The sequence below is a fragment of the Phocoena sinus genome, chromosome 7 (assembly GCF_008692025.1).
Source record: "Phocoena sinus isolate mPhoSin1 chromosome 7, mPhoSin1.pri, whole genome shotgun sequence".
NCBI lineage: Eukaryota > Metazoa > Chordata > Mammalia > Artiodactyla > Phocoenidae > Phocoena > Phocoena sinus.
The window spans coordinates 24,601,591-24,621,720 of NC_045769.1; the positions used below are offsets into that span (position 1 = coordinate 24,601,591).

General features: G+C 39.6%; 1 protein-coding gene across 1 annotated transcript in view; it reads left to right on the forward strand.

Moving 5' to 3' along the window:
• The first annotated feature begins 1,859 nt into the window (after window positions 1–1,859).
• ERBB4 (erb-b2 receptor tyrosine kinase 4) overlaps window positions 1,860–20,130 on the forward strand; it is a 1,120,642-nt gene continuing 1,102,371 nt past the window's right edge. The window contains exon 1 of the mRNA XM_032638162.1: window positions 1,860–2,473. Coding sequence (XP_032494053.1) covers window positions 2,392–2,473 — 82 coding nt within the window. The 5' untranslated portion in view covers window positions 1,860–2,391. The remainder of the gene's footprint in view (window positions 2,474–20,130) is intronic.

The following is a 20,130-nucleotide window of genomic DNA, read 5'->3' on the forward strand; positions in this document are numbered from 1 at the left end:
TCCATAGTATTTAATTTTTCCCTCAATTTAAGCTAAAATACAATCTATTTCTTCACTTCTTGCAAAATAATTGTTATCAGAAACAAGACTATTCTAATACATAAATTTAAACTTTTCCAAAAGCAATACTTAAAAAAAATCACTTAAGTTGCTTTTCTGGGGACAGATGGAAATTTTGCAAAGAAGTAGCTTTCATGGAAGAGAGGTGTTTGAGGGTCATCATAAAAAACAGAAAGGGATTTAAGGAAAGAGGAGTGAAAAGAGATTGAATGAAAGAAAAAACAGGGGGAAGGGTGATAAAAGACAGCATAGATAATCCCAAAGAACAGTGTGCACACTTCTGCTGCAATCAGTACCACTCTGGTTAAGTCACTGTCACCTGCTCTAGGCTTAGTTTTTCCTGGCCCTACGCTGCTCTGGGTAAAGCAGCATGCTCAGCTTGTTTGGCCTCCTCTCTGTGCCTGTTACTTGCTTAAGAAAGGGAAGGCTTCAGGCCTCTGGGAAGAAGCTGCTGTTTCTCTGTGTTCTAGCTCCATGGAAATTCTTAAGGGACAAAGCTATAGATAAAAGATGTGGGGGAGGAATAGGAAGGTCTCAAATGATGAGTGAGGAGGCAGGGTGGCTTAATTTTTAAGTTCCCCTGATACTTTTTATTTATGCGTTTGCTGTTTCTAGAGAAACTGAAAAAGGAAAAGAATTCATACATAGAACGCCTGTGCAAATAGCAAACCAATAACCTCCTACCCTCAGGAGGTTCTGGCCTCCTGTCCAGGGTACAGTTTTAGAGCTGTAAAAAGCAAGGGGTATGTACAATGATATGACCCAATCCCAGATATTTTAGTCCAGAAACTCCTGTAGCTAGCAATGACCTCTGGAGGTTGGGGAGTATGAACTGGCAGAGTGAGAACATTCAAGGGGACTAAAGCCGGGTCCACTGTAGAAAAAAACCTAATCATTTGAGGTTGGTTATGTCCTGACATTGCCTTCTTAAGTTATTTCAGACTGAACAGCTCAGGCCTGGGACCATTTCTAGCCTTTAGAACCAAATTGGTAGCTTTCGACTAGAAGCTGCTTAATGGGAATGAACCCCAAACCACGTTGTTCTAGAGTCCAAGGAAAAAAAGAAATGACCCGTAAAGTCTAAAAATCTAAGGATGCAGCTCTACAAACGTGGAATTTTAGTTTGGTCAGTTTGGGAGTGTGGGAAGGGTGGGAGAGACTGGATAGTTGGGGAAAGACGGGTGCTTAGATTCCCTTCACACTACTTTCTGAGTGTGAAGCATGAGGAAGTAGGAAGGGTGGGTAGGTTTTATGACTGAAGCAGTGTTTTCTTCTATTTCTAAGGCAAGTCCTGTCTGTGGATGAGCACCGTGGTGACTTTCTTGTCTAAGAAAGAAAAAAATCTTTTCTGTAAGCACGTCTGCGCACTCTGCGGGCCAGCTGTCCGGGGGCCTCTGGTTCAGTCCGTGGCCTCGGATGAGCCTATTAAATCCAGCTTCCCCCGCCCCACCACCAGGCTCCCGCTCCTGGACAGGTGTTTTCCCAACTCCCGAGGCCCAAGATTTTGGGGAGTGGCTGAACCAATAAGATTTCCCTTTGGGGAGAAGGCGTGGCTAGTTGGATCAGATTGGGGGCGGGGTTTGCGCGGCTGAGCCGAGCCAGCCTGGTTGCGTGGAGGGTTGTTTTACTCACCCCCCCTCCACCATTTTTTTTCTTTTTCTCCCCCACCTCCCCGGACCGAGTCTTATTAATTTCTCTGCGGGGCTGCAGCTGGAGACGGCGGAGCGTTGGAAATGACGCTCGGAGCTTTAATTACCGCAGCCGCCGGACAAGTGTGAGGAAAGCTGACAGGAAAAAAGGACGGGATCGCGTGAAGCAAGAAGCTTCTCCCCGCCACCCCTCCCTTTCCTCCCAATTTGGACTGGAGGTGCGAGGAAACTGAAAAGTGAGCCGAATAGAGTCCGGCTGGGGGGAGAGGCCGGAAAGCTACCGCCTGTTTGCAATCAACTTTTTTTGGAAACCCTTTTCCGAACCCTTCCTTTTTATTGTTGACCAACCAGGGAGAGAGAGCGAGAAAGTGAGGAGGGAGCGAGAAAGCAGAGGCTCACACGGGGAAATAGCTGTCCGGCCCGACCAGGAGCACCACGCGCACACACTCAAGCCCACTCCCACCTGCGCGCACCCTCACGCGCACCCTCTCCCCCCGCTTCTCCGGGCCTCGGCCCCGCGGGCAAGGACTGGGTCGCCCGCGCTCGGAGCCGGTGTCCCGCGCGCGCCAGTGCCCCTCGCGCCTTCACGCGCGCCCGGCTGAGGGATCTCCTCCGTGTGCCCGAAAGGGGATATGCCATTTGGACATGTAATTATCAGCACGGGATCTGAGACTTCCAAAAAATGAAGCTGGCGACAGGACTGTGGGTCTGGGTGAGCCTTCTCGTGGCGGCGGGGACCGTCCAGCCCAGCGCTTCTCAGTCAGGTGGGTCGCGGTCCTTCTCGCGCTTCCGCGGTTGACCCTGCGGCCGCCGGCAGAGCCCAGCCGGAGACACGCTCGCTCCCGGGCGTGGCGGGATCACACCATCCGCGCCTCTTCCTTGGGTTTCGTACGACTCTCTATCTGTCCCCAAACTTACCCTCTGCGTGTGCCTGTGTTCAGTTATCGTGAAAAATCACTCTGCGCCCCCTTTCTCTTTCTCTCTCTCACCCGCTTCTTTCTCGCGCGTTTTCTGTGAGCCTCCCTAAGCGGGATCCCTTCTGGTGGCGCCCGTTGTGCAGGACGTGGGAGACCCAAAGCCGGAGTCACAGGAGACGCTCCTCTCCGGGTCCGGGCCCCCCGAGGGAAGAAGCCTCGGAAAAGCGCTCCCCGCCCGGGGCCGGGGAAAGACGGGGGTCCCGAGGCGTGGCAGCTGGGCTCCGGTGAGCGGGAGGGCTGTGGAGAGAGCAGCTCCGAGAGAGCGGGCTTTGCACCTGCGTGTGCTGCCCGCGGCCGCTGCGCCTCCGGCCGCCCGAGCCTGCGGGGTCAGACCCGCCTTGAGCCCAGCCTGGGAGCCGGCACGCGGCGGGAGGACGCGCCTCGGCCCGGGGGCCCACAACGATAGGCCTCTTCGGCCAGCGTGCCCAGCCCTCGCCCCCATTGACTAGAGAGGCGCTTCCTTGCCTGCCAGCGTGACCGCTTAAAAAAAAAAAAAAGAATGGCTTGTCATACTTAAGCCGGGAGCCCGGCCTTCCCGTCGGTTTCTGTGTTTGGCTCCAGGAAGAGTTCTTCCTGTAGTTCAACTTGCTATTGGCCGGAGTCCCTCCAACTTGTGTTTACTGCCGGGCGCGGCTGCCGAGCCGACCCGTCACGCGGATTGAACCCGAGGCGGGCGCGGCTGCGCTGGGTGCGCGGCAACTGTCGGCCGGAGAGTTCGCGCCCCGGTGCCCCCGCCCGGCAAGAGGCTCACTGACCCGGGAGAGGCAGCAAGGCGGGGTTGGCGCGCCGCGGTCCGCAGGGCCAGTGACAGCACCTGCAGGGCGAGGGAGCTCAAAGTTTCTGACACTTGAGTTTCCTGGGGATGAAAGTGGGACAGGAAAGGGCTGAGGGAAACGGGTGACTGACGCGGCCAAGGGGGGCCTTTTGGAGAGCCGGGGAGATTTCCGGAACCATCCGGGGCTGGTCGCGGGAGCGTGGGAGGCAGCTAGAGAAGATAAAACCCACGGGAGTGGCGAGAGGGAGAGCTTCAGGCCCCCGGAGGGTGTCCTTCTGACCTCACCAAGAAAACAGCGCGCTGTAGTTTTCCCGCTCCGCCCCCGCCCCCGCCGCCTCCCCCTCCTCGCCTAGTAAATAACAAGCTACACTCCTCGAGCCTCTCAAAATGACCTTCGAATGGCACAATGTGCGCCGTTTGTACTGGACGTTTGCACCCTCCCAATTACTCCGAAATTCTTCATGCATACCAGTTCCCGAGCTCCAGCCACCTCTGGAATTACACCAACACGGATTTGAGATTCCAAGCGGCCTCTTAGATACATCCCTTTTTTATCTCCCTCCCCACTCCGAGTCCCTTCATATTTCCCCTCAATGGGTTGATTATGCACATTGACCCATTCAAAAGCAGTTGCGACTGACACGCAAGCTTAGCCGAGAGGAATTTCTGCAAGGGGACCTACTGGGGGCCGTCTGGTGCAGCCTCAGCCACTGGGGGACCCGGCTCCGAGTCCGCAGCAATCTGGTATTAACTGTGCGGCTCGGAGTTGAGCTCTGCCGAAAAGCCCTTTTCAGAATTTCTGCAAGGAATGTAATCCAAATTAGTTCTGCAGCTGTCCTCTTCCCCGTCTCAGGCGACACCGGCTCGCGCCCTCGCTGGTGTCTTCTCGCTTCCCCGCGTGAATTGTCAGGCCCACAAGTGAGCCCATTTAGTGCGCGAGGATTAGCGTGCCATTGTTGTTCCGTGTCTGACTCTGTACTTGAAATTCTGGGGGCACAAAGCAGAGCCTCCCTTGTTCGAAACACAAAGTGATCTAGATGAAAGGGCCGCACAAAGAAAAGCTCTCGGGTGCATCCCTGGTGTAATTGCAACACGCACGCTAAGGTGATCCTCTGGAAATTGCAAATGCCCCCGGGACTTCTTTTTTGCCTCTTCCGCACCCCCGCCCTGCCGCACCTGGCAGGGAAAGTTCAGCTGGTTTTAATGTAGTGCTTTTAGAAAACCAATTTACGTTCTGGGGTATGAGTGAGGCTCTGCGTGTGTTCGTGGCTACGTACCTATGGCTGTATGTTCCCAAGTAAATACATATTGCGTGTCTCCCCTCTCGCGGTTAGCAGTCAGTAGCAGTTTGGAGGAGTTTGTTTTGGTCCGAACGAGAAATTAAGTGCGGATAAGTAAACTAAGCTGCCAGAGGGCGACAAGATGTTGAGTGAATTGCTTTTAGATGAAACAAATTAAGGAAACGAGGGAAGACAATCTGCTTCTCGCATTATTAGACACGCTTGGAGTTCAGGGGAAAGTGGCATATTTTTGAAATGCTAATCTAGAAGCAGAAGGAATGCACCTTATTTACTGCTCTCTGTGAACAGAATAAAAATATGGGAGGGGCAGGATTCTGTTGTATAGATCTAAGATATTTGTTAAAATAATTGTAACTGAAGAGGACCTGTTTTTATTTTTCCTCTTTTGCTTGGGGAAAAAAAATCAGCTTTAGAGAAGACAGGTGTTTTTTTTTTAAATAGTAATTCTGGAGGGCTTTGTCTCATTTCCAGTGATTTATTTTATCTAGAAGTATTATAGTCAAAGGCCCTTTATGTGGCTGTTATAAAGCCTTTACCACCAAAAAGAATTCCAAAATTTCTGTCTTCCTGGTATGATGGAAAAATAATCAGTATCACCTTTGTGTTGAAATACAATATATGTATGTAAATGTAGTAGTACTGAAGTGATGCCCGTACATACCTTAGTAGATATGTGATGAAAGTTCAGTTTCCATTTTTTTATTTGCAAGTAACTAGATCCTGCTTTTCATTCTATAAAAGAACACACATTTTTCCTACATATTTAAGATATATCTCCAAAATTAGTTTTTTTTACATTTGAGAAGAAAAAGGTTAATAAAACTTAGTTAAATGATGAAAAGATGTTCAATATAATTTTTTAAAAAATCAGTTCTCTCCCTACATGTATTTATTGTAAGCACACCCATGGGTACAGCTTCTCTTTTTTTCTTTCAATTTTGAAATTCTTATATATGTAAGAGGAGCCTTTTTAGACCAAGGTATAATTTTTTTTCTTCAGAATGCTTCCAAATAAATTTATACCTATTCTTGTGACTGCAGATCACTTGAATATACTATAATATGGACTGATAGGATTAAATTGAATGACTCTGGTTGTGTCATGATTCCTTGATTTCTGATTTTTTTCTCTCAAACCAAACTCCTTTTATTTTTTTAATCATACATGCATAGAAAGTCAAAGTTTTTGAAAATCAAGGTACTTACTCCTTTATATGTATAATTTTCATTTAGTCACTGAATATGTGTCTTAATTAAGAAATTACATTAGAATATTTACCAGGGCATGCCCTTCATGGAAGATTTACGTATTTTTTGCTCTAACCTGAAAACACTAAGTTTGCATTGGCTGATTTTTGGAGTTTGCATTCATTTGAGGAAAAATTATATTTTCTCCTTAAAGTGGATTCAAATATTTAGTATTCATGAGCTTTCATCCCTTTGGTTCTTAAATAGAAGTTCTGTTTATCATCTGTCTTATGCATTTACCTTTTCCATTACTATAGATTCTTTTTTATGTCTTATTATTTATTGAGTTTACACATATGAATATGTTTTCCACATCATCACTAAGGATATTCTTTTTGTGTGTGTCTTTCCCAGCAACCTGCCACTCAGGCACTGCAGGAGTCCTCTGAGTCAGTTTTCATTCTTTCTTTCTGATAAATCTGATATGGCTGGTTGGCTGGACAATCGCAAGCCATTCCATTGCTCAGATTTATTCCTGAAAGAAAATAAAAAGACATCGATCCAAGATCACTAGCACATCTCAAAAACCCTGACTCCAAGGCCAAATCTTTCTACAGAGAAGTCCCCTTTTCCCTTTCCCTCTTCCTCTTTTCCCCTCCTCTCTTCCTCTTTTCCCCTCTTGACCAAAGAAGGAAGGTAGACTGCTGCCATTTAAAAAATGCTAGGCGTGCAAGGAAATGTGCTCTATCTAAATACGCTCTGAAGGCTTGTGATTAGAGCCACCTTGAGATTAATGACTATGTAAGATGCACATTTTAGAAAATAAATTGAATTAGTGTATCTTAAACATGGCAGTGTTTTAAAGTGGTATTGTTTTTAGTATTATTTCCAGTTATTTAAAAAATTTAGCATATATTAAAAATAGCAACAAGTTTTTGCTTTATTTTACAGTGTCCTGCTGCTGTTGGATATCCATGTGTAAATTGTAAGTGCCTATAACATAAATGAAGCAAATGATCAAAAAAGATGTTCTCTTACCTGCAGACTTTTTGGCACTTGCTGTTTGATTTCACCCCTTTAAGAGATACTGCTTTATAGGGCGAGATGTTAATATTTACGTTAAAATTAGCTTATGAATGTTTAAGACTATAGCTGTTCTACAAAAGTTAATTGTCAAGCATATTCCACTGTTATCTTTGACAGTGATCTACTGAGTATGGTTGCAGGGCAGAATTTAATCAAATTATAAACTTTTCTCCAGGTTATATCATTTTAGAAATGTTCTATGTTACATTTGACCATATGGAACCAAATTGCATCTTTATCTAGTACACATTTCCTGAATTAATATAAATATTAGACAGTTAAAGTAAAACCTTACTTTTCATGCCCTCTAGTATTCCTACTGACTGAAATTTACAGTTTACAATGACAAATAATCCCTCAATTTTATTTAATATTTTAAATAAAAAAATATCTTAGATCAGTGTTTCCTGAAACTGTAGCTTTCCTACGTAATTTGAAGGAGATTTTGCCTACCTATTGTGTGGCTAAGTGTGACACGGGACATAGCCAGGTGGTTCAAATCAGGATTTCTATATTGTAGGGACATCTTTCCTCCAGCTTCTTTTTAATACCTTGAGCAACTCACTCCATGTCTTTGTGACTTGGCTTGCATGCCTGAGGGGGAAACGCATGTAATGCATTCTCTATTTCTCCACTGTATAGCCGTTTTCTGAAAAATGGCTTTCAAGTCTTCTGTGATATTGAGATACATCCCAGTAATGAGTTAATTGATATATTTAAAACATGAACACATATGTTAATAAACATAATATAAGCTTTCTAACAGACCATTGCTGTCAGAAGAGCATCTGCCTAAAGGAAATAAAGAGATCATTAAGTCTAAAGAATTTGTATTTGAAGGCCATTTCCCCAAAATACTACTTTTCAGAATTGCTTTATGGTCTCTTTAGATTTTGTCTTATTTGGCTTTTTCCGAGTTGTTGATAATTCTGACATGTTTATTAAATAAATTGACCTATTTTCCAATGCTTTAATCAAAGCTTTAAAGCCACTTTCTTGTTGTAATATTTGACACTTCAACTGGTGCTTTCTATTTGTACTAATTTTTCAAGAGGGAAGAGAACTGTCTCGCTTTTATAACATAGAGGTGAAATATATGGTATTTGGGGTCCTAATTCTAAAGTGCTTTTTTGAACAGGTAGTAATTGTTTTATAGTTATTTTCATTTTAAATACGTGATTGCTTTGCAGGCCTGTTGCTTGGCACAACTCCAGGGGGCGGCAGCCACATAGAATTTAATGGGAATGGTGTGCGCCTGAGCTATCAGTAGTGTAGCAGCAGCCCTGCTGTTGTGGAATGCTACAGAATAAAGCAGCAGAATAGAAATTAGGAGAATTCGATTCTGGTCATACAATCATTGTCTCTGTGATCTTAGGTTAGACTTCTTGCTTTGTGTCTCAATTTCCTCATCTCTATCAGTATAGCTGAAAGTAATACTTAAGGAGTTAACATCTTGAATGTTTGTAATGATTCAGCTAGACAGAAAAAGAATGTTTAGACTTTTTAGAAAAAAGAAATGCATTGATTTTCAATTATTTTTTTAAAGGAACCTCTTCTTTTTCAAGTGAATTTATGTGTGTAACTCTGGTATCTAAATCAGGTAAAAGGGTGAAAGGAGAAGTCTTTTGTTAAAGCTTTGTCGAGAAGCCAGCTTTGTGCCCCCTGCCTTTGGCACTCTCCCGCTTTTCTCCCACTCTGGTGTCTACTCTCCTGCTCTGGCTTTACAGAAATCTAGCACTATTTAAAAGCCACTCATCTAGTCCACACCTTTTATTTTCTAGCTGAGGAAACTGGGAGCCCAGAGAAGTTAGGTAATATAAATTAGTTGGCAGTTCCCAACACTCCTATCATTTTAACATACACAGAAGTACTTGAAAAGTTGCAGACACTTAAAATAAAAGAATAAATAAAGTTTAAGTTTGGGTTATTTTTAAAAAGTATTGGAAGATTGAATGAAAACAAATGGATTGGAGCCATGGGCTTAATTATCAGACTGCGAAGTTCTTTTCAAGGGGAAGACTGTAGGATCATCATCTTTAATTTATATTTAAGAATAATCATTGATTGCATTTGTAACTTACAGCACCTTAAGATTAAAGAAATATAGCAAACTTTGTTAAGGTGTAGTTCTGTAAGATGATCTATTCACCTGGTAGTGCCTATTCTGGATATAGAATTTTGACCCTGTAAGTCAGGTAAGGGTTGCCGATACTAGTATCTGTTTATAATAGTGCCTTCAAGAGTTTCTTTTACCTGTGACTTTGTGAAGATGACCAATAAGTAGAGAATGGTTATTTCTTCATTCTGTATTAAGTAGTATGCATGCTTTAAGAAAATGGATTATAAAGGGTAAACAATGGGCTCTTCATGACCAGTTAGTTGCTTGGGATCCTTAACTAGCAAATCCATGGGAATACTTCAGATTCATCCAGGCCCATCCTTAGACGCAAGGTTCTTTATCTTTATCTTGTTGGGTCCTCATCTTTCTTCAGGCCCTACTAGGATCACAGTTATTCTTTGCACAAGTGTATAAGCTAAGCTTTAAGTACTAAGACTTTATAAATTTACTTTTATGGTGCATTTGCCTCCTTCTAGTTGGCTTCTGCAAGATGCTGCCTCTGGTCCTTGTGACTTTGAATGTTGCTGATTTAACCTTAATTCTCTCTGGTTGTCCCTGACTTCTCTAAAGCGCCAGAGCTTTCTCGGACATGATCAGCATTCTCATGGGGGATAGTGACAGAAGGGAGGTTTAAACCTGTTTTGGCAGGAAGAGTCACTTCCTGTTAGGAATTTGCGATAAAAATGGGCCCCACTCTGTAAAACGTTAACATAGACACGAGGGAACATCCTCTGCAGTATCATTAAACTTCCCCCTTGAGAGCTAACTCTGGATCATTACTGTTAATCACGTTATTTCCAATATTGTGGGGGTTACTGAGGCATACTAAACATGAATAAGAATATATAAGACTCAGTTTCTCAATCCAGAGAGTTAAAGTAATAGGAATCAAGGCTCTATGCATGTTCTATATTTCATTTGGAACGTTGTCTAAAAGTGTTTAGAGAGAAGAAAATGAAGGGTGCAATAAGCACTCCTTTATTTTCCAAAAAGATCAGACTTGTAAATGATAAATTTTACCTACTGTATCTTTACTACTCTTCTGACCTTTACTTATGTCTAGTCCCATATGCACATGGTCTAGGTGGACATCCAAGTTTAAAGCTTTTAGGATACAAATGGGGATTGTAAACCTGCTCTCAAAAAATGTGTCTGCTGGTCTTCTATGATGTGCTGAGGATATCTCATAGCTCGTTAGGACTGAAAAAATGACAACAGATTCTCTAGGTTCTATGACTATGTCTAGTATGGTTATAGCTTGAGTAATAAGTTATGCAATCCTCTATTTCAAGATGGGTCCCCATCACTAGCAGGGGATGCCTAATTGAAGTCGTGGATGGCATTTTGCTTTAAGTGAACTCTCCTTTTACTAAAAACTTTTTTTGTCATTATTTCCTATTCTTCCCTGTAGGCTTAGAGGATATGAGAATATGAGATTTTTTTTTCTATGGGAACCTATGAAAACCAAATGAAAATAAAACAGAATAATATTTCTTTTAGGCACACTTTCATTTTTAAGAGTTCCTGTTTGATCATTTTGTCTAGAACTAGAGCAGTAAAACAAGTTTTTTTTTCCCCCCGAAGGAAATTTGATTGCATGGCTTATTAAAAGCTATTCCCTAAGACTTTTGTTGACCTCATCTAGTCATTAAAAACTCAGAGCAGGATACTGCAAGATCCTCTTTACTCATCCCCTTGTTCGATGTCCTTTTACCTCCAAGACTTCCTTCTTGTCACTGCCAGATGACCATTTCTAATATAATACTTTTATTATCCTAGTTTCTATTCAGAAGCCTTCAATGGATTCCCATTGCAGAGTTCAAAGCCTGTTAAAATAGTCTTCAGTTTCCTTTTTGATCCAGTCTTAAGAGTTTCTTAAGATGTATTCTGTCTAAGAACCAGGCTGACCTAGTCAGTATTCCAGAGCCTTGCTTGCTGTCTTTCCTTTTGCTGACCCCTTTCCCTGGAATTCATGGCTCCCTTGGTTGCCCTTCCTGTCCAAACTGTTGAATGTTTCCAGTTCCGTATTAAATCATACCTCTTCATTAGATCTTCCTTCATTTGCTACCCTAATCTATAATCCTTATCTGTACCACCTATCTGCATTTAATCTTAAACCATTCTATAGTTTTAACCTTTTAAGAGCAAACATTTTTATCAAACCCTGCAGAGACTAATGAGGTGCCACGTACATGGTAAGCTCTTTAAAAATATTTTTTTAATGAAAGAATAACATACATTTACTGAAACAATTTTAAGCTCATTCACGGATGGTTATTATTTATAATTAAACCATATAAGTGCACAAAGTAAGCTGTTCTAAAAACATAATTATAGAATTCCTAATAATAGATATTAGACATGTTTACCCTGGGAATTTCCTTAGTTGCTTTCTTGAGCTTCCTAGGGTATTTCTTTCAATGGAGTGTTTCCAAGAGTATATCATTTGTCCTCATTCCCATTTTTAGAGTCTGCTCATAATATGGTACCAAGTATATTTGTTAGTTTTATTTTTGGTGAGTTAAATATATATAAATACCATTCTTAAACATGTAACTGTCTTGTAGCCTACTATTTTTATGTGGCCATTACTTTGCTTTTCTTATCTCTCATTTTAAAATTTTAATCAGTTTAAGCAGTAAACATGTACTGACCCATCAGTGTGTTTGAGGACTGTGTTAGGCACTGAGGAGGACATATAAGAAGCTCAAGATGCTAGATTTCCCCTTTCTTTTAAAGAAGGACAGATGAGACCAATGAAACACAATATAAAAAATATGTTATTAAGTGATTTTTCCAAACTCTTGGGAGGAATTTGCCTCCAGAGAAATGCTAATAAGTATTTCATGAAAAAAGGGTTCCAGACAGAATGCGGCATTTTCTATTCCTAGATGTATGTAATAACACAACTTTGTTAATACTAAGATTTCTCAGTATCTTAAAATAGACAACTAGACATATGCCTCCCATTTGAAAAGGATCCTATAAAAGAAATACTTGCAGCATAACTGTACTGAGAGGTGACTGGGATTCTCTTAGCTGCTCTTTTAGATGATTCACTCTGCATTCTGAAAATTGGTGAAATGATTATAGTATTTATAGGTTTTCCCTGGTCAGATTCTACCAGGGAAAATGCTCTTCCAGACATTTCTTCTCAGGTTATCAGATTCCAAGAAACTGTTAACCTTTCTAGGTCACTGTGGTGCCCTAAGTGTACCTTAATTTATAACGTCCTGAGGAGTTAATGTAACTTCAAAACTTACCTAACAGTCTGCAGAGTAATCTATTAATGAGAAAGTTGGGTATGGAGACATTAGTACGTCTGTCTGAAAAGTTTCTTAGAACTTTCCTGATTATTTTTCCTTTAAGAATCCCTGAGAAGAAACTTCGAGTCAGGGATTTTTGTTCCTACTTTGTAGACGAGGAAGTAGAGATATAAAGCAGCAGTATGTAAGGGTGAAGCCTGACTGGTGCATCCGTCGGTGCAGTTACGTGTCTGCCGTGTTCTGAGCCAGCTGCCTCTGCCGTCTGCTCTTTCATGCCTTCTCCAGCCACAGGAGCTAGTGACCCTCTGAAAGGCGTGGCTCCTCTACTCTACCTGCCCCACTGTGTGAGAAAAGGATGATCAGCACACCAAATCCTTCTGCCTCCAGGTCAACAGCTCTTTATGCTTTCCCTGGAGCCATTTGAAGAAACTTACCCAATAAATCTATCATTCGAGGAGTCCTCCTTTGGATTACTCTGCATTTCTCCTCATCCCTTCTATTCTCCAGAGATCTTTTTGTGCGTGTGTGTGCGTGTGTGTGTGTTTGTGTGTGTGCATGTGTGTGTGTGTGTGTGTGTTTGTGTGTGTGTTGTATGTATTAAGGAAATCATCATATAAGCCTTGTCTTCTTGAGAAAACTTCAAAGCAGGGGCATTTCCAAGATGTTGGGACCTGCATTTATGCAGTTTGGGGAACCTCTTTAAAAACAATACAGAAATAAAAATACAAATTAAGTACAGGTCCTTGGGAGGCACCAGTGGAAGAGAGGGGCTCTGAAGCTGAAGCCTTTTACAAAAATCTTTATGGTACTTCTGCCTAAGTTTGAAAATTATACGTTTTAAGAAGTCATATTATTTCTCATTTAGTGTGAATTTTGGGTGTCATTATATAATTTTTTATTTTTTTTCCTACTGCACATAGCTAGCGTCTACTATTAATGTAGAAGAATACATTGTTTCAAGAAAAAAATTGTCATAAAGAGTAAAATCACACTATAAAGCATTTCAGTATATCTTGGATGAAATAATGTACCCTGTAGAGATAATTTTCAAAATGTTTCCACTCTGAAAATGAACATGCCTCATCCAGGTATATATATATTTTCTTGATGCCATGTTTTTTAAATGGGTCATGTAATGCTGTCTCTTATGCAATTCTGTAGTTCATAATGGTTGGTTTATAATGTTGTGATTTAAAAGAATCTTGTCACTTTTGGTATATAAAAGCTATATTACTAAGGCCCTACCACTTGAAATACAGCTCATTGAATTTTTAATCATTTGTTATTTAGCACAGTTAAAAAAAAATCTATCTTTGACTTTTACCCTCTGACTATGTTAAATGTGACCGTTTTAACTACAATAGACATTATTAGCTGTGACTGAAACAATGCATCTAAATTAAAATCAGTACTCAGCTCAGATATTTGGTAATATTTTAACTACTAATATATTAACACATTTAAGTAACAATAAAAGGATTAGTATTTCAAGTCACACTTTTACTGTGTAAAAATATCAGCTAAACAGTTAATATTTCCCAGTTGTTTTAACTTCAAATTTAGCAGCCCCATTGTCCCTGGTGATATATCGAAGCCTCTAAAAGTGTACTTGGAATTAATGGAAACTGAAGTGATTGGTATTCAGATACAATTCTTTAGTGGCCTTTTTCTTTTCTTTTTTTTTTAAGTGCAGAATGAAATTTGAAAATATAAAAACTCTGAGATAAATTGAAATAGACAAAACATTTTATGTAACTGTTGATGAAGAGGACATTTATTATTTTTTCTGTACTTACTATATTACTTGTGGCCAGAATTAGCACACCATGAGCCAGAGAAAGAGATAAGACAAACAGAATGGCACGCAGCTAATTTTGTTTAGCAAATTTAGATCTGATACATGCTGTTTCACTCCTACAAATTGACTCAGCCACTCTTTGAAAGGTACAGATGAAGTTTGTCTCCCACAGTTTAACAGCTTTCACTCAACATTTATAGGCTGTATAAAAATAAATTTCTGTTAAGTACCACATTTCTCACTGGCAGGATGAGCACTGTGAAGGTAGATTTATTAATGAGAAAAAGGGAAAAAACAAAAACATTTCAATTGTTCCAGGTCTGCTGAAAATAAAATATGTCAAAACATCCAAAATATCTTTGTTTCAAGGACATATATACTGGGCTTGGGATATTTAAGGATTTTGACTATTTGTGAGAGAATCAGAAGTCCCATTTTATGATAATTTTCTGATTCAAATCTGGTATGTGGTTAGATGCATATTCTGGAACTAGTCATTCATCTGCTGGATAAGCCAACAGGAAGAGATCCACTGTAATTATCAGGAAGTGGCTATAAGACAAAACAACCCAAATCTTGATCTTTGTAAAAAAGTGTCATCATCCAAAAGAATAAATTTTAATGAATTCCTAAGTGAGACTAACTTGTCTGAAAAAAATGTCATAAAACATGTAACACTTGATGGAAACGTGATCCTAGAAAAAGCCAGGAATTTGGACAGTAATATCCATGTTTGGGAATATCTCAAAAAACATCCCAAAAGTCTTTTCTATCATAGTAAAGGTATCTAAAAAGTTATAGTATTATTTATATACCTGCTAGAGCTTTGTCATAGCTCAAGACTGCATTCTCCATAATCAAGCTCACTATAGAGAATAATTCTCATATTCATGAATTGTTCATCTCATCATATTTTCAGTGGTTATTTCAAGGTTAATTTTTTCAGACAGCTTCTCTCTTGATTAAAGTCTGTAGTAATTGTATATATGCTGATATAGCACATGAAGGTTTTAAGCTAAAGACGTCTTTGATTTCATAGCAGGTCAAGATCAAATGCTTTTCAATGCTTCCTACGCAAATATATGAAAAATAACTTTTATGTCCTTTTTATTTCTAGTAATTTTCTAGTAATAATGTTTTATTTCTAGTAAATTTCTAGTAATAATGTTGAGACTTTTGTTTGGCTTTTTCAAAATCCTAGAAACCTTTGTGTAAGGGTATGAGCAACAAAGTATATTCCATTACCAGGACTAGTATCCAAGTGCTATGTTCCTTATGCTTTTATTGTTTGATAAAATATTAAAATATATTCCTACCGATTGGCTTTCCCAGAACCCTCCCCTGGCACCCCTCCCTCAAACAACTAAAGAATTAATACCTGACACAATCAGGGACCTTCAGATCTCTGCTTTGGCATATACTGTGATCCATTCTTATGTGTTTTTGCTGAGATGGTCACTAAATACTATGAATGTTACTCTTACACGTAATAAAAATTTTGCCGTAAGTATTTTAAAATAATAGGAATGTGAACAGTATCATACTAACTTTGCCGCCATTAAGTATTAGCTGGTATGAAGGAGGCAGTTTCTAAGTTGTGTGTCACAGCTTAGGTACTAATGATTTGACTTGAAGTTTGGAAAGAAGTGGCTTAAAAACAATAGACAGGATGTCACTGGTTCGCAATTGTGAATTAACCTAGGAGCAAATCATATGAATGAGGCAGACCAAAGGACTCAAATAAAGCAGATGCTGTGAATTTTCCTGAGAGTGAGGCAGGTGCTGATGTGTGATGTGTGTCTTTAAATTGGGCTGCTGAAGAATCACAACAATTTGAACTTGCGATTGCCTTAACTATGTGGGAACAGACATATTACATGCTTATATTATTAATCAGAATGAACAGCTTATCTGGCAAGGTGTCAGCTGCTCCACGAGTGTGTATTGTCATGTAAGATATGAGTCTGTCCCTTGAGGGCACCGCATATACTCTTTTCATTTGTGGTGGATAAGAAAACATTCAATTAAAATTTCTTTTACATGATTAAAATGTAATATTGTGAAAGAAGTGAACATCAGCTTAATTATGATACTCTTGGTAACTTCGTTTGGACATGTGATTTATTATTTTTCAAAGAAAACTATATTTACAACAAAATAATGGAGTTCCATTTCATTTGAAGAATGATTAAAGAAAGAAGGAGATGCCAGGCATGGAAAAGAGGAGGCTTGGGAAGGGGGACATGATAACTATCTTCAAGAGTTGGAGGGCTGTTACACATAAGAGGGATTAGCACTGTTCTGTGTAGCCTTGGAGAACAGAAACATTAGCAGCTGTTTGAAATTGTAAGGTGTCAGATTTCATTTGAACACCATCAAGGAGTTTCTCACAGTTAGAGTGTCCCAAAGTTGGAATGGTCTGTCCTGGGAGATGGTGAGTTCCTTCATGTGTGTGGGGTGGTAAAGTCTTATCTAACTTCTTCTGTGATGATAAAGAATGAATGAGGCAGCTGAAGAACAACTGGTCAGTGATGTTGGGAGCGGGGATTGGGTTCTGTGGCCACTGAGGGCCCTTCCCACCCTGAGGGTCTGTCACAAGCACATCATGCCCAAATATCCTTTCCTGGTCTCTGAAAAATAGAGGCAGTGAAAGCCACACACTCTGTCTCTGTGACTAGGATTCCCACCCAAATGCTTTTCATCATCTACCTGTCATTAATAGATTTGTGGATATATGAAGGATATTTTAAAGTTTGGTTTCCTTAAATATAAAATATTTCGCTCTTATTTTTTCTAGTAGTCTTTACATTAGATCTCCATACCTCTAATGTAATGTACTATCACAAATAAATCATTCTCAATTGTAAAAACCACACGATACAGAATAAAAGTATACAAATGTTTCATTGTGTTTCTGGGTTTATGCCAGCAGGTATTTATAAGACTGGGTTTAATTTAACCAGAGGGAGAAACATATATAAGAAGGTGAGGACATAGGCAGGGCAGGAAGTTAGAAAAATAGGCCTCTAGTTCTGAGTGGAGGATAAAGTGTTAAGAAATCAGAGCAAAAGAGAAGCACTTTTCTAAAGGGACTGAAAAATCAAAAAGAAATAAAAAGAAGGCACATATGCATGCTTCAGTTGATTACAAATAAAGTAAACCTTTCTCAGTCTGCTTAGGAAATATTTTTCTTCAAGGCCTTTGACATTTCCGTCTCTTTTACTACCTGTTTTGGATCTATACTGTAAGATCTACACTAAATGAAATGTTTTGCTTGTTTCTTTTGTTGCCATTCTTTTAACATTCTTTTAGGTTCTCCTGGTATGAAAACTGCATTCCTGTTATATACTACCTTCTGCCTTAAGTCTTTCTGATTTGCCACCTCTCCTGTCTCAGTCTATATCCATTTTAATGCTTCCTCTGCAGCAAGCATTGTGACTGTGCTGGTACTTTTACACATTAGTTCCAGTGTTCCCTAAAATCTGCATGGTAGGCGGTATTAACTCCATTTTAGAGATAAGGAAACTGAGACTCAGAATGACATAACTGGCCAAGATCACAGCGTCAGTTCTCAACAGAGATAATATTCTAACAATCTACTTGGCTACTATTGGGTATACTTTAGACTTAAGATTTTGGTTATCCATCTTTAAAGAGGCAGTGAATGAAGATAACCCACTCAATAAGTCTTTCTCAAGCCTCTCTCTGGCCTTGGTCCTCTTCATTACCTTTTTGTCTCAGTTTCTGGATCCCTTCCCCATCTCAACGCTGTGTAAGTTATTCTGAGCTCTTACCTCTCTCCAGAGCTCCCTTCCTTCCTGTCGCTACTGCCTGCTGGGTATCTCTACACGGATCTACCCAGTATCTCTGACTCAAAAAGTCCAACATTTTACTTTTCTCTTTTCGCTATGTAGTGTGCTTTTAAAATCTTAATTGGTATAAATTTCTATACAACTTTTTCTTAATTGATTAAAAAGCCAACAAGTCATAATATCTAATACTTACTAAAGGACTACTGTGTCAGGACTAAAGCACTTCTCATACGATATCTCAACTAATCTACACAACATGGCCACTACTGTCCTCATTTTACAGTCAAGGAAACAGAAATTTAGAGATTTTATAATTTACCAAATGGGAAACATCTGTGCAGGTGGCCAATCAGCAATGCCTAAGCTCCTAACTATCAATTTTCCATGGTCCAAATTGCAATATTTTATATAAGAAAATAAACTAAAACTTCTAAGAAGGATATTGACAATATAGATTCATTTGTTACCTATTTTAGGCCATTAACAATTATTTTATTTGATACCCATAATAATTGTTAATAACCAGGTATATTTGTGAATATGCAAAACTTGGAAACATGATCAAGTATATTAACAATATATGGTACTTTTCTATTGTCACATTATAATTTCAGTACATTTATAACACTTCAAATAGAGTAACAAGTTTAATCACTTTTTAAAATCGATAATGTCAAGTGAAATATTGCAAAGAGTTGAAGTAGAGGTTAAATAGAGGGACTTGAGAATTAAATAGCTCAGGTTTGCATACTAACCATGTGAAGATGGGTTAATTTCTTAATCTTTTTAAGCTTCAATTTTCTTATCTAAAAAGGGCATCTAATATTAAGATCAACCTCATATTTATGAGGATTAAGTGAGGTAGTACATATAAAACGGTATCTATCACATAGATGCTCAGTAGTTAATTACATTGTGTACACTATAGTATTAGTAGTATGATAGCTAAGGCAGTTAAAAGCAAAAAAAGAAACATCATACAGTTAAAGTTACAAAATGTTAAATATGAGCAGACCATGGACTTCCCCTTTCTCATAATTTGAACAGCAGTTCTATGTCCTGTGTTTATAAACAGGTGATGCAGTATTGATTTTCAGAATCATTGTGTATATGGATAGGCATGAGTACTGTAAGTAGACTATTTGGGAAAGAATTTGGCTCCCTGTGAGGGGCAGTTTTCTGAAATCATTTTTCCTTCATATTCTTTTTTTTACAGTTTTGGTATTAAAAAAAAGAGCTTAGGGAGACAGTTTTGTTCCAAAGATTTATGTTTACCTGGCAAACTCAGGTCCTCTGTCCTTTCATCCTTATTGTTTTTTAAAGCACCTTCAAGAGAAAATGGTTTTTAATCAAATTCATGAGATAACTTTTTATGTTACATTTTATAGGCATTTAAACTTTTCAAGATAGGGCACAACTAATGTAATGTATGACTGAATGTATTTTTGGAAAAATTTCTGCACGCTGGAGCAGAATCTTCACATCTATCTACGAATACTAAACAGATATTTCCACATAGAACACAGTCTGTAAATTGTTGTGATTATTAACTTCTTTCCCTCTATCATGGTTTTTATACATTTATTTTGATATTTAAGGAATCAAAGGCTATGCATATCATCATAAAGTTTTTAATTCACAGGGCTCTGCCAGTTGTGCTCACTCGCTGATTAACGTTGGAACACCGCAAAACAGTATTACTAATGGGAAGGGCAGTTTTTGCTCTTCTAAAGTTGACTGCTTCCTTTCTGGCAACAACCTCAACCTCCCTACTGCCAGTGAGTTAGATCAAGAAAATAGTTATTTCTCTTAGTTACCAGTCTGGAAACTTTCAAAGATGCTGTGAATTGCAGCATAAGAAATAAAAATATATATTTTTATTTAGGCTATTGTCTTTAGACTGAGAGACAGATAGAAATTTGGTTCACAAGCTCTGTCACATGCCATTATGTTGCTCAGCTGACAGGTGGTGCTTCAGAATAATATAGACAGTGGGGATGTGTGATTAAGTTCTATCAGACTTTCTGGGACACACTATGAGTTATACTCTTGCAATTAAGACCTTTTAATGTAGCAGTTAAATTACTAAAAATTCAGAT